The 14,496-nt window shown below is 52.8% G+C and overlaps 4 protein-coding genes across 4 annotated transcripts; all 4 read left to right on the top strand.

Annotated features, from left to right (window-relative positions):
- Window positions 1-216: 216 nt before the first annotated feature.
- On the top strand, window positions 217-1,632 carry J4E79_008054 (uncharacterized protein; the record flags this gene model as incomplete). The annotated part of the gene is made up of 1 exon (XM_049356913.1): window positions 217-1,632. The coding sequence occupies one exon, from the start codon at window positions 217-219 to the stop codon at window positions 1,630-1,632; it is 1,416 nt and encodes a 471-aa protein (XP_049208760.1).
- Window positions 1,633-2,111: 479 nt separating this feature from the next.
- Window positions 2,112-3,494, top strand: J4E79_008053 (uncharacterized protein; the record flags this gene model as incomplete). The annotated part of the gene is made up of 1 exon (XM_049356912.1): window positions 2,112-3,494. The coding sequence occupies one exon, from the start codon at window positions 2,112-2,114 to the stop codon at window positions 3,492-3,494; it is 1,383 nt and encodes a 460-aa protein (XP_049208759.1).
- Window positions 3,495-5,504: 2,010 nt separating this feature from the next.
- J4E79_008052 (uncharacterized protein) lies at window positions 5,505-7,535 on the top strand (the record flags this gene model as incomplete). The annotated part of the gene is made up of 1 exon (XM_049356911.1): window positions 5,505-7,535. One exon carries the CDS (start codon window positions 5,505-5,507, stop codon window positions 7,533-7,535), a length of 2,031 nt encoding a protein of 676 aa, XP_049208758.1.
- A 770-nt stretch (window positions 7,536-8,305) lies between these two features.
- J4E79_008051 (uncharacterized protein) lies at window positions 8,306-11,195 on the top strand (the record flags this gene model as incomplete). Its single annotated transcript, XM_049356910.1, has 7 exons — window positions 8,306-8,437; window positions 8,490-8,556; window positions 8,618-8,879; window positions 8,934-9,098; window positions 9,154-9,332; window positions 9,385-10,435; window positions 10,487-11,195. The coding sequence occupies 7 exons, from the start codon at window positions 8,306-8,308 to the stop codon at window positions 11,193-11,195; spliced, it is 2,565 nt and encodes an 854-aa protein (XP_049208757.1).
- Window positions 11,196-14,496: the final 3,301 nt, after the last annotated feature.

Below are 14,496 nucleotides of genomic sequence, written 5' to 3'. Positions count from 1 at the left end.
GTGTGTTAGCAGTGTGTGACCGGCAGATCACGCCTTTTACTCACCTGCGATTGTCAACTGCTATGCATATCTGAGGAATACGGTCACTCGATAAGCTTGTCTAAGTATATCAACAGTGAGTGTGGCCTCCCAGCGTTCGATAAGATTATTGCCAAGCTCACCCGAACCTGATTCGTAGGCCTCTACCACCCTCATCCTCACATGGTTTTTCATCCCATGCGTCTTTGTCCCCGGCAGGACTCCTCTGCAACATCATGGTCTTCCCATTGGCTCCGCGACAGTGGAAACATCATACAATATGACTTCGGCGGAGCAAAGCTCGCATACATTCCTCAGCATACCATCAATCAAGTTGCCTCCGACGAGAACATCAGAGCTGTCATCTCGTTCGACGATAGCCTCAGTGACTGTAGCTCCGACACCAAAAATGGCCTTATCACCAAGATTATCCTATCAGGGAGACGAGTATTTGTCATCTGCATTCTGGGCAAGATCTCAATGAAGTATCTCCGGGTGTTGCTCGAAGAAGATCATGTTACGGACTCTGAACTTCCTATAGCAGAGAAGAGGATCACCTCAGGATTTGCAAATTCACCTTACCTCCTCGCAAGCTTCCTCCGCGCCCAATTTCGACTGGAGGGTCTATCTCAGATGCCAACACAGGGACGATTTCATCAGCAAATCGATGAAGCCCACACTGTCCCTATCTCCGTCAAAAGTAGTCTATACGATAGCCTACAGTCGCACGTCTACGAGATGCAGATCATGTTTCCGGGGACTAATTTTCCTTTACCCCCAGGCCAAGATCTCGTCATCAAGAAAGCATGTTCATATGCAACCAAATGCGTTACGGAGCGCAAATTCCTCCAAGCGCTTGCCAACAACGATATCTCACATCCACATATTGTGACTTCCTACACTGGTTTTTGGTTCAGGACAGCACAGTACGTCGTCAGCGAGCGCGGCTCAGGAAACCTTTTGAAGTTCATGACGAAGTATACTGACGGCGCTCAAGCGCGTCTTAACTACGACTGGGTTGTTCATCAGTTCATGGGCCTCGCAGACGCTCTCGCAAAGATACACGGGCCTACTACGAAAGGTAATACTGGGTTTTACCGCAACATCAATCTCGACAATATCCTTGTTTTCGCCAAGAACGATCTGGACCTGCAAGACAGCACTCTGAAGTTCTGCGGCTGGGGCTATGCAAGGATGACTGATGGAGAACGGAATGAAGAGACGAGTGAAGCATCATGTGAACAAGCAAGCGACGAGTCGATTATTGGAGCCTACAATGAACACAAACCGTCGGAGGTCATTCGTGGCTGGAACATCGCAGTGTCTCGTGACATCAGGTGCTTAGGGCTGGCCTTTCTCGAAGTACTCGTATGGTTCCACGAGGGTGAGGTCAAGATGAGTGACTTCTTGAAGCAGCACCGATACCGTTGGATTGATGCTCCTCCAGGAGGGATTGCACGTACCGTCCAGCAGAAGATGAAAGAGATTGGCGATAGAGGTGCTGAGTGGAAGACTCTGGTCGATATCATCGGCCAAATGCTACGGGTGGACGTGGTGAATACTAGCAGAGCAAGTGATGTAGTCACTGCTCTGGGCAGCCTCTTAAACACTTAGTAGGTCGAGAACTCTTGGAAATGCGTTTATGAAGCTCACTCAAAGATCAAGCACTTTTATGGTGAGTCTCATCCCGTTCATTCTGCGATGTTTCCTTTGTTCGTGCAGCTCTAGTTTACGGGAATGGCAGGTTCACAAATTCTCAATTTCAACACTATACCCTCCACATTATCTTAACTCTTGTGATCAATACGCCCGTCAACTTCTTTCCTGTCATGTGGATATTGTGCTCTATGATCACGAGCCTCCCGCAGGTCACATAAACAATACTGCAACGAAATACCACCTTCAATTGCGTTGTCAGACACTCATTCACCCACAAACAACAATCACTTCAGATTCATGTAAGCTCACCATGAGTGCAGACTTGGTGTTTGGTGATTGTTGAACAACAGAGGTCATAAAGAAGCCCACTGAATGCTACGCATATCCTCTCCAACACCTCATTCCTTGTTCTATCGCACCACTCCTGTTTCATTATGGGAAAGCCTCTAAAGGACTACAATGATATTATGGCAGCGTGTAGGACCCGGCTGGTCACCAACACTACCACCGCAAAATTCGGCGACAAGACATTCGAATTCTTTCCGTTGACAACCATTCGGCAAGTCGCTTCTGCAGGCAGCGTCAGTGGTATTTTCCACTTCTCCGGGCTGGACACCGACACGGTGTACGGACTGAAGAACAGGATCCGGTCAGGCGGTGAGCGTTTGTTTGCTCTCGCTATTTACTGCGGTCTCTCGCCACCTGACATAGTTTTCGTCTTGACAAACCACAATGATGATGCCCTCCCTTTCTCGCCGGCCGACTGGCTTGGAACGACCGAAGAATCATCAGACTCGGTCTACAGTACTATTTGCGACGCACAACATCTCTTTACTGTCCCTGAACTTCACGAATCTCAATTCAGGACCCATCTCACAGCTTATACCGTTCCGATCACGTTCAACAAAGGTATCAAACCTGACATTGGCGAAGGTTCCGGAGGGAAAGTCTACAAAGCCAGAGTCCACAACAGCTATGCTTCCTTTTTACGGGAGGACCAGGGCTCTGATGACTGGTCTAGATACGTTGCACTCAAAGTCAGCAAATTTAGGGAAGACGCTGAGCGGGAATGCGATTTTCTCGAGAGTTTGGCCCGTTCTCCAGGCTCACACGAGCACATCACTACGTTCTACACTGGCTTCGTATTCGAGAAGAAGATATATCTCATCGCGGAGCTAGCGGATGGCAATCTGAACGAGTTCATGGCGAAGCACCCTGAACGCCGGGCTGTCAAAGATCTGGATCGTGATTGGCTTTTGGCACAGCTACGGGGCCTTGCGAGTGCTCTAGACGTTCTTCACAGTCATATGACATACCACCATCACGACATAAAGCCTGCCAATATCCTAGTATTCAACGATCCTGCCGCTGACGTGAAACACAGATTGAAGTTCACGGACTTCGGCTCCGCAGGCTATGGCGGGGATCTCAGCGCGTTGGGACGTAGCGCAAAGTCGAAGATCAAGGGCAACACACCAACGCTACCACCGGAGACGTACAAGAACGGGTCAAGCTCTCGCCCACATGATGTTTGGTCGCTAGGATGTGTCTTCCTCGACATCCTAGTGTGGTATTGGAGAGGCTGGGAATATCTGAAGGAGTTTCGTTCCGAGGTGGAGGAAGAGAGCGTAGCTTGGTGCTATTACACTGTAGAGGATGGGAATGTGACGAGAACTGAAGCAGTTTCGGCTGCTCTAGGTGAGCTTGGGCCGACTGAAACTGAACTCGTTTATGTCATACAAGACATGCTGGAGATCGACCCAGATTATCGACCGAACGCAGCCACAGTGTTGGAGAGACTGGGCGCGGTAGATTAGCAGTTACATGGACTCGGATACCCAGCTGAGAAGGACTTTTCAAATCCTTGACATATACACCCGTTCGCACAACAAACCTTTTGACGAACTACGTGTCTATGAGCCTACTCGGTTCTGTTCCACAGAGATGAGATACCCTTGGCTAATTCGGTACGGCTCGTGGCAGCGGTAACTGTTCGTATGGCGCAAGCGTGCGTCCTGGTGAGAGCCGCACGTAAGGGATGCTCGATTCGCATCATGCTCAGAATACGAAAACAGCGCATTCAGAGATTGTACCATGTGAATGCCCGATTGCCGGTGGTTGCTGAATCCTGGAAAGCTGCGTCGTTCATGAGATACGCTGGAAGGTAGCCTACTTGGTGGCCACGAACAGATATATTCCTTTGACCGGAAAATTGCAGTACGGCTGATGTTCTAAGGCGTCCCGTTCATGTTTGAACTTCGTTGTATTTATCCGTTCTGATACCTGGACGAGACCGGACGGCTGAAGAATAACGAAGTGAATCAATCAATCTGCTTCACCTCGCAGCAGCGGTTGATAGGTATCTCGCCGAAACTGCGCGAAAACCCGAAGAGCAGCGACCCCTCTCGCTGCCTCCATACTGGCCTGAACGTATTCCCGGCCTTCGTGACGTCCCGATCGCGAGAAACCAGTGTCATGATGAGCTAGTCATCAGATATCGACGATGTAATGCTCCAGCAGGTGGGGTGGACCTAGGTTGCACTGCATTTTGGTGTCGGAAAATCCAAACCCGACGTTGACGAGGCGATCGAGGTCTCGTTAGACCGTCTGCACCTACGCCTCCTCCAGGTTGCCGGCTAAAGTCTGGTGATGAAACGGAGCCTCAACTGGTGCCGAGCCTAATGTTGGTATATTGCGGTACTGCCCTTTGATGACATGTTGAGCTGCGTGTAGGAAACATGATGCCGATGCTGTCCACGGAGGTTGTCGATAGCTGTAGTGGATGCACAGTTTTCTGGTCGAATGCCTGGGTAATAACAGCACTTGTGCGAATTTCCTGCTCTTTCCGAGAGATTGCGGGCACAGGTCTCTACACGAGATACGCCGGTGGCCCATTACTCCACTACTCTCGAGCGCGGGATGCCGCTCATGGTAAAGCCGGTAGGGCTGAAGTTTGCGATGCGACGCCTCCACTGTATTGCGAGTGCAGCCTCGTGCAGTTCCAGAGCCAGCCTCGCACAAGCGGTGCGCCTATAGGGAGTACCGATATACGCCTATCCGAGTACCAAGCTCGTATCTGTGGTGTTGTTGCTGGGCATTTCAAGCCTCGAGGCGTAGATATGGTATTTGGTTGTCGCCTCAGGCCTTGGATGTCACTACGACAGACGCTACCCCCCATTCTCCACCAATCCCCACAGATTCGCGTCAGCAATAGACGAAGGCGATGGAGGTGATATACTTGGCGCACGAATACCTTGACTGATGGCAAATCAAGTGATTGGTGCGAAATTGGCGGCTTTTGCGACGGTATGGCGAGTCTACGGATAAATTCGAGCTCCAGCTATCGGCGAGCGCACCACGGTGCCCGCGCTGGTCCGTTCACTATCCTACTGCCCCGAGCAAGCAACGCCTAGTGGCCTTCCTAACGGCATATTCACCGTCCAGCCATAGGACGGCTTTAGAGCCAACAGACGCGCGGGTTTTACGGAAGCTTGGTGCTTCCATCTGCTCTTGACATGGTACTATCTCACTATCTTCAAACCTCACACACATCGCGATTAAATCCAGACCTGGTCCTGCATCCCACCACCCCACGGATGAATCTACAGCGCTCAGTCTGAGACGTCTGTATTTCTCCAGACACAGCCCCCACCACCGCCTCATACTTTTCGACGTTTCGGAAATGGTAGCGACGGTTGCCGGAGTCCGCCAGTTGTATACCGCCCGTCGCATTCTCGCCGAGATCCAGCATCGCATCAACGGCTTCAACACGTACGGTTAACACTACTAAGCAGAACAGCGCACAACCCTACTCACCCATGGCCACCATGGTGCAAACCGGGAGCGTGACCACCTCCCGTCTCAAGGAAGGCGCGGTCATAGACGTGCAGGAGATCCCGAACGGCGCCCGGCCGGCGCTGCTGATCCTGCATAATGAAGGCGAGGAGGACATTGTAGGCATCTTTGCGGATGTCCTGGGCCAGAAATGGGAGTCGGCGACATCCATGGACGAAGCGCTGGCAGGACCACGGGAGACGGTTTACGGGCTAAGCAGCGGGCTGGCCAAAACGCAACTGGACGCTTGGGACCGCTCTAGGCTGTTGATCAACACACATCGAGTGGACGGCGGTCATGAACTGGACGAGAGCATCACCGACCGATGCGACTACGAATACCTCTACACGCGCGCGCCCTTTTTCCGTCGCGACGTGTCGCGATACCTCTCTTTTGTCCTGGGCCAGATCGGGCCCCACCGCGACCTCACCAAGAAGGCGCGCACGACGCTGATATCGACGACGTTCCCCGATGTGCACGCTGCACTTCCCAATCTTGACATTCTGTCGGTCGGCGCGGACGCCATCGAGATCCGAGTCGACCTGCTGGAGGAGCCCCTACCAGATGGAACGGTCAGCAAGATACCCAGCTTGAAGTATGTCGGCGAGCAGGTCATGGTGCTGCGTCAACGCACGGAGCTGCCAATCATCTTCACTACGAGGTGCACCAAGGAAAATGGCCGGTTCCCCATGGACGACCCCTCCCTGTTCTACCGATACCTTGCGCGCGCGATACAATGGGGTTGCGAATACATTGATGTGGAATTGTGGCTGCCAGAGGAGATTAGGAGGAAGCTGGCCGAGAACAAGGCGTGCACCAAGATCATCTCGGCGTTCCACGACTTTTCGGGCAGCTTCAAGTGGACCTCGCCTGAAACACAGCGCCTGTTCGAGATGGGAGCGGTGTATGGGGACATTGTCAAGATGTACGCACTGGTCAATTCGATGCAGGAGAACTACGAGCTGGAATATTTCCGGTCGACCATTCAAGCCAAGTATCCTCATCCTCCCTTCTCTGGCCTCAATATGGGCCCCATGGGCCAGCTATCAAGGACGCTGAACAAAATATTCACTCCGATTACTCATCCACTGTTACCCATGATTGCGGCGCCTGGCCAACTAAGCGCAGCCGAAATTAACGCAGCGCTCCACACAATGGGCCAGATGCCTAAGCAGGACATCTACGGCATCGGCAGTTTTCGATCAACGTCGCAAGCCATGTTCTTTGAGAAGTGTTTCAACGAGCTTAGTCTGCCACATTCGTTCGGTTTTGCAGAAAGAGCTCCGAAGGCTTCGATTGAGCACATCCTCCGACGCAACAACTTTGGCGGTGCGTACATCAACCCGCCGTTGGCAGCCTCGGCGCCGTACCTGCCTTCCCTTTCGAATGCTGCTCGGGCCATCGGACAAGTTGATACAGTGTTAGTGCCTCCCGGGACCGGCAACGCCTCCTTCATAGGAGACAACACGCGGTGGAAGGGTATACGTGCGACACTGACTCGCGATTTTGTCCCGTCGGCGTACAGTGGACAGGCAGCATTGCTGCTCGCCAGTAACGAGGCTGATGCGTCGGCGTCGATATTCGCACTGAAAAATCTAGGGATCGGGCCTATATATACCATAGGGTTCAAGTCCCACGGGCCCTTATCTACTGACGTGTCACCGGTACGATCGGTAGAGGATGTGAAGCGCCTGCAGCAGCCATTCGTTATCATCTCGGCTCTGCCTGCTGAGAAGTCGCTACTGGTGGTGCCCCTGCTGAAGCACTACAGGGTTGGCGGAAGGAATGGAAGCCCCAACGGACATGGGTGCACAGAAACGAAGGCTGCAGGCAAGGTGTTCGTTGACTTGGCCAGTGGACCCCGAAAGGCCGACCCGTTAGCAATCGCGACGTCGGCGGGATGGACAGCGTATGGGATTGCGGACGTCTCAGCGTGGACGACGGTTGAAACGATCCGGAAGCTCGTGGGGCAGAACGTGTGTTATGACTTTGTGCGTCTGGCGTCCGGAAGGGGGCATTTTTAAATCAGCAATTAGCAGTTAGCAATGTACATTTGATGATTGATACGTCTTCACATGCGGCGTGACAGGAGCGAGGCAGCCGTGGCACCAGGGATGGCGGGTGGTTGACGGGGCCCTCGTGGAAGCTGTAACCGGGGACGGGGCAGCAGCTAGCACTAGGGCGGGGCACGTGATTGGGCAGCGGGCGATACCCCAGATTTTCTAGAACACATTGGTGCAGTCCGGCGCTACAGGCTGCAGCTACGCCGAGACGAGCTGGGTGCGTGCGACGGGCGCAATCTACGTGCCAAATTGCCAGTAGCTGCATGGCTGAGAACCGAGGCACGGTGCGCCGTCTGGGACGGCATGCGATGGGCGATTTCCTGACGTGCGGCTAGCCTCTTACCCCAGTGGCCTCATGATGGCCGTGTTTTTGACTGCTCGACTCGGCCCAACGGTTCCAAGCCTCGCTCGTCTGCATGGGCTGCTCTACCGCGCCTGGCTAGATACCCCGAGATCGTCGTCACGCGTCCAAAGCTCCCCAGCGGTTCCATCACTACCTCTTCCTAGTCACTGCACACGCTGAGTCGCATCCGAGTGGGCGCGCACTCCCGCCAGAGCAAGCCTCGCCGTCCGCGCACCCCCTGCCTGTCTCCACTGCCATAGGCCTTAATTTGAACCTACATCTCACGCCGTGCTGGGGCGTGCTTTCTTCTTCCTACCGTCCAGTTCGCCATCATCAACATCACTTGCAGCCAGAGAATGCTTCTGGTCCACCGCCCTGTAGCGTCGCCATGTCCACCGAAGTTTCCCAGTCACTGGCCGCAATGGCAAGGCCGCAGATTGGCATCGACCGACTACCCGCCCGCCGCGTCTCCAACGAGCCCCGCGAGGCCATGAACTGCAAAAGCTGTCGAAAGCGAAAGGTGGTGCTTGTCTGCTTTTTTCACCGTTCCCACGTGCTAACCCAAATTCAAGATCAAGTGCAATCGCACACGGCCGACCTGTGAAGCCTGTCAAGTGTTCAACTGCCCGTGTATATACGGTATGCTCCACCCGTAACACTACGCGAGTGCATCCAAACATGGACTGACAGCTACGTTCAGACGCTGTTCCCAAAAAGAGAGGCCCCAAGACCGACGTTCTCGAGGCCCTCTTGAAACGTGTCGACGGCCTGGAAAAGCGCTTGGTTTCCGAAGGCAAGAGCGACGACCCAACCGAGACCGACCCCACCTCCCAGGACAAAACCACCTCAGCCGACGTCAAACGAAAAGATCTCGCATCCTCACAATCGCCGCATGCGTCCTCGCCCCGTCGCGCGAGTGGCACCAACCATGCAAACCAGTTGATGTCGCCCATCGAGCCAAGGTACCTACTAACAGCCTGCCATTTTCGGCCCTGCACATCGCTAACAGCATCTAGTATACAGTCCCCGACCCTGGCTCCCGACCTACTTCTAGACACCTATTTCGCCAGAATCCATGGAAAGCCCTACTACATCCTGGACGAGTCGACCACGAGACAGCGACTGCAGGCCAATCAGCTTCCCGGCCACTTAGCCTATGCTATTTACGCCGTGAGTGCCAGGTACGATTCGTCCATCCCTGAGTATTCTTGATCACAATTAATATATGTACCCCAGATATGCACCCCACTTCGGAGGATACAGCTCTGCAGTGCGCATCGGGCAAGAGTATGCCCGTCGCGCTCGGCTGGAACTCGAGATAGATGAGCCCTCTATCGAAACCCTGCAGACGCTCATGCTCCTCTCGCAAGCAAGCTTCCAGCTGGGCAAAGGCAAGAAGACCTTCATGCTGCTAAGTACGAAGTCACCACTGTCCACGCTTTGTGCAAGACTGACGCCGTTCTCAAGATTCTGCCATCAGCATGGCCTTTGCGCTCGATCTGCATCGCGAACTACCGACCGGCATCAAGGTCACACCCGCCGAACGCGAAGGACGACGCCGGCTCTTCTGGTCATGTTACCTCATGGACCGCTTCGCTGCAACCGGCTCTAAGCGACCCTCGTTGATTGCGGATGAATCGATTGTGCTACGATTACCGAGTTGGCAGCTGCACTCTGGCGCAATGCTAATAGACGGAGACTACTTTCCAAACGGATGCAATTTGCAGTTCATGGGCGGCACTGGAAAAGGTGGACAAGGAAGCATGGGTATGCTCATTGGCATAGCTCGCATCCTGGGTATAACAAACCGCTACCTTGCAGCGGGTGGTGTTAAAGGCGATTCACATTTCCCTTGGCACTCATTATCCAACCTATCCAAAATTCGCCAAGAGCTCGACGTATGGGCATCGGAGACGCAGGACACTTTCACCTCTATCGAAGCTCTCTTTGGCCAACCCGACAGCACCATACTTGTTCTCAGCAAGTTGATCTACCATCTCATACATTGCCTCATCTACCGGCCTTTCCTCCCTGTGGACCTGGCTGAGCTGTCCGGGACCTCGCAGCACCAACCCTGGCAAATAGAAGCGACCAACTTATGCTTTCTTCATGCCAACGCAATTGCCGAACTCGCCGAGATAGGAAGGGCCTCCTCCATTATAGATTGGCCAGCTTTTGTCGGCTATTGTATATGCACGGCTGGCACCATTCATGTACATGGAGCACATTACCCAGGAAGAGAAGGAGAGGTTTTCTCTGTCAGTGCAGAGTTCCTGTCTCGAGAGATGCAGCAGCTATCCGAGCTTCGTTTTGTTTGGGCTGGGGCCCAGCACCAGCGCGACACGCTCCAAACCATCTACGGATGTCACACAGAGCTAGTCCAGTCGTTGGCGAGCAATCCCATGCGCTATGCTCCGGTCTTCCAACTTGAGGATTTCTTCGACAGATATCCGGGCCAGGTCTTCGACGGAGCGCACATTACGTTTATGGACATTGCGGTCGAATCCATTCAAGAAGGGTAGAGAGCCAGACCCTTCCCTATATGTTCATAACGCTAATAAACTAGTAGCCTTGCCACTTTTAACATCGAACAACGGAACAACATGTACATGACCAGCGGCGTCATCGGGAACGCTCAGGGCTACCAAAAGCATTCCGCACCCTCACAACAACCACAATACTCCAACGCACACCCGAACAAGAGAAGGAGAGCCACGACTTCATCCTCGAAACCCCAGGCCCAACCACAAGCTATCCCCCCAACACCCACATCAGCCACTCATCCTCCCACTGTCCATACTCACCGACCGTCGGATGCTGGTACCTCGGAGTCAAACTCGAACCCAAGCCCGGGAGACTCTAGAACACATCCTAATGACTCCGGTGCACGACCTTACACCCCACCATTGCCAAACAACTCCCTGAATCCACCGAATGCTAACGGTGGCGGACTTGCTCTTCCATTCTCGCCGAACTTCTCGTTTTCTCCATTGCCGCAGTTTGCGAGTCTGGCGCCATCACCGGTGTCGCGTGCAGCGAACCTCCACCAAAACCAGGATAACAACCATGCAATTCATTTCGACCCTATGCTGAGTATGCCGACGCCGTACGAGCAGCACCCGACCCCCGGCGCAGGGAGCACATCGGGCACATCGGTGCATACAGACCCTGACAGCAAGGACCCTTTCCTCAGCTTGCTGGAACAACTTGCCGAGAACGAAGTCAGCAGGGGCGGTCCAAGCGAGCTGGACTTTTTCTTGAGCGGACAGAGCACCTGAGCTTACTGCCGCTTGCGCCGAAATCAAGGCGGCGAAGTATGAACTCCCGCAATATCACAGCGGAACCGCGGAACGACCGTGCCACGATCATCACAAGGGTTTAAATTTGGTTGTGTCTTCATTTCACAGTACATTTTGTAGTAGCTTCGAGAGCTATCGTTTACGGCTCATCATCGACCGGCTTGGTCCGGTCCGGGGTCTTGCAATCAAAACCAGCGCGGCGCAAAACAGAAGGAGTCGGAATACAGGAAGGCTAGCTTCACAGCCTAGGATCTACGGAAAACGAATGTCACGGCCGCCATATGTAAAAATGTATAATATCATCAATAACAATTGAGCAGGTGCTCTCAGAAGAGCAATCGATAACAGTAAGTGCCGTCAGCTCCACATGGACCAGACAATCGTCAAACGAGTTCCACCACCTTGCGGACAAGGTACCGTTGACTTGCTTAGACGCCCACACCAGAACCCTAGTGTCGGCGTCGAAGTGGAGGCCCGTATTGAGTGCTGTGTGTCATGACGGAGAGCGGCCTCGGTGCCTTTATCGGCAGCTCAGCCGCTAGAGTGCGGAAGCAGGCCATATCGAGTCATCGTGCAGGGTGACGGCTTGGTGTTCGCGTTGACGCTAAGCATACCCCGGTTCGATGCGCATTAGTGGTGTATCTCGCATACGAGTAACCCGGGGTTCGGCGCTGTCATGGGGGATCTCCAAACACTCGTACTCCAGGGACCTGCCTTGCTTGGGTGAGATGGTCATGAATAGCATCAGATCAAAACACACCACCTCCTTTTTAACTGTCTAGAACACTGATTGACACGGAGCGGTGAGTCCGTAGCATGATTCTGGACGCTCGACGCAGGCACGAGGTGTCTGTGCTATGCAGGTCATAGCCGTTTTGGCCCTCCCCTCCGCCGCACTACAGCACAGCAAATGTCTCCACACCGTGGCTTGCAAAAGTGTGTGCGCTTGTAGAGTGCGAATCCGGGGAGCATCGAATCCTTCGTGACGTTAACGCGGAGAACGCGCTTCCGGTGCCTAATGTGCCTACCGACAAAAAATAACGTTTAGGTGCGATGAATCGTCGTCACCGCCGAACCACGTTCTGGAAGGCGCAAACTGCCACTCACATGGACGGAAAGGCGTTCGCGCCACAGGAGACAGCTGCTAGGAACCAGGTTGCTGGCAAAACTCTAAGTGGTGGAACCGAGATTCTCCGCTTAACAGCATTGCGGCATCTACTGCAGGGTCCATTAACGAACGAGAATGATGATATTGTTGGAACGTCAGCAAAGCTCATTTCCTGTCACAGGTCATTTCGTGTGTAGAAGGTGTGCTGGCTAGCTGGCTAGCTGGTAGCTTAGTTGCGATAGGTTGCAAATGTGGGTCCGATGGTGCCGGTGGTAATGCACGGTGAAGATTCGGACAGCATGCTAGATGATGGTTAGGAAGCCACCCCGCGAAAAGCTCCAAGCGAAGGCGGGGAGGACCCGTTGGTCCTTTGCTATCAATGCAGGGCTGCCAGGGCTGAGCGGCAAATGAAGTGGGAAATGAGCTTGTGATGAGAATTGGCAAACTCGCATGATCCAGTCGCTAGCGATTGCAGTTTCACCCCTGCTCACAGCTGCTGCATCCTTTACACCAACCTGAGAACAGGGGTGCAACGGCGCAGGCAAGATTAGTCGGAATCAGTATCGGCAGTAGTGTCACTCAGAGGTATATGGGAGTGTGTGGGACAAAAAACGAGCCTTGGTTCGAACAGACACCTATAGGCGTTGAACGAAAGGATATCAAGAATCTACTGAACAACTATGGGAGGTTGCTTTTACTTATACCTGCCGATACGGATCCAAATTGGATCTTGTTTGGATCTCGGCTATGGCAGGCTACTTGGTGAGCTGCGAGGTTGAATCGTTACGATACACAACATGATACAAGATACTTTCTACACACTGAGATGCTCACAAATATGTAGACATGGATTGAGCGAGGATGAGATGGGCGGCTATTGGGAGTTTCAGATTCTATTGTGAGTACTGGAACTATATAATCTAACAGGAAGTCCCCTTGGTGTTCATGCTGGGCGTGATGGAACCCATCTAGTCATCGGCTCCCGGTTCTGGTTGTCCTTTCAATTGCGCCGCCTCTGTGTAGACTGTAGCAATAAACTAGCATGTTGTAAACCACCTTCAGGGTGACTTGCTCAGCTTGCTTGAAGGTCGCCTTTGAAGCCTGTTAGATCTTGAATGCTGGCAAATGCTGGGCTACTCACGTTTAGCATTGAGAAGTGCAAGCAGAATCCCTGAATGACCCGCCAGCCTGTTCACAATTGGACCGACTAGGAGTATCTGCGCATCCATTGCTCCCTCCGAAATTGCAGCACCCTGCATTAACTGTTGCAGCCGTAATAGCAGTTACGAGTAGAAAACTGAAGAACTGCATCTTAGGAAGTATTGTTAAGGTAAACGAATTCTGATGGTATGGTTTACGTTGGTACGTATTGGGTGAGGATAATGAGGTACTTCTAGGTGGACTAGAGCTTGAGATATATAGATAGGTCACCTCTTTCTCACTTGGCTCGGAACCTCGCGGACTTTGTAGGACCGACTAATTAGATACAAATTCTTGAAGTGAGCGAGAATACCCTACTTGGCTTTGTATAGGTACGTCATTCAGCTTACACATACCTAGTTGACGAAAACTACAGAAATGCGCTACTATTACGGATTGTGCAAATGTCTGTAAAACGTTAAAAAGATATGCTCTGCAAGCTACGAGAGCATCAAGCAGGTCTATAAGGCCTTAGCCGAACTCTGCTCTAGCGGCCTGCATGTTTCTGATGAAGCAGTGACAGAGAACTGGCTGAGCGAGAGCTTACGGCAACTCGGTGTTATCGCGGTACATTACGCCGATGTTGCAGCTGTGAGCAGGGGCTAAACTGCAATCGCTAGCGACAGTAACGAGCGCCAGCCACGCAATGAAAGCACTCAGTGTGCCAACTACTCACCTAACCAGCTAGTCGCTGCTTCACATTGATTACATTACAACCCTTGTCGTTGTAGATTGCGACGTTGAGGTGTGATGAATAAGGTGTACGTAGTAGTTATTCGTCTAAGCATATATCGCACCCGACACCCAGGAACGCCGCTGACTAGAACAACTCTAGAAAGCGATGGCCTGACCTATACCACGCGTTAATATGAAGTGTATCGTCCACTTACCGGGGTCGCAAAATCGATATGAAGATCGACTATGATCATCCCTTTCCATGCCACGCTTCGGGTAAAATCACGCTACGAACGT

Source organism: Alternaria viburni, assembly GCF_023758015.1.
Source record: "Alternaria viburni strain BMP 2772 chromosome Unknown scaffold_18, whole genome shotgun sequence".
Lineage (NCBI taxonomy): Eukaryota > Fungi > Ascomycota > Dothideomycetes > Pleosporales > Pleosporaceae > Alternaria > Alternaria viburni.
This window is presented reverse-complemented; position numbering and strand designations above follow the sequence as displayed.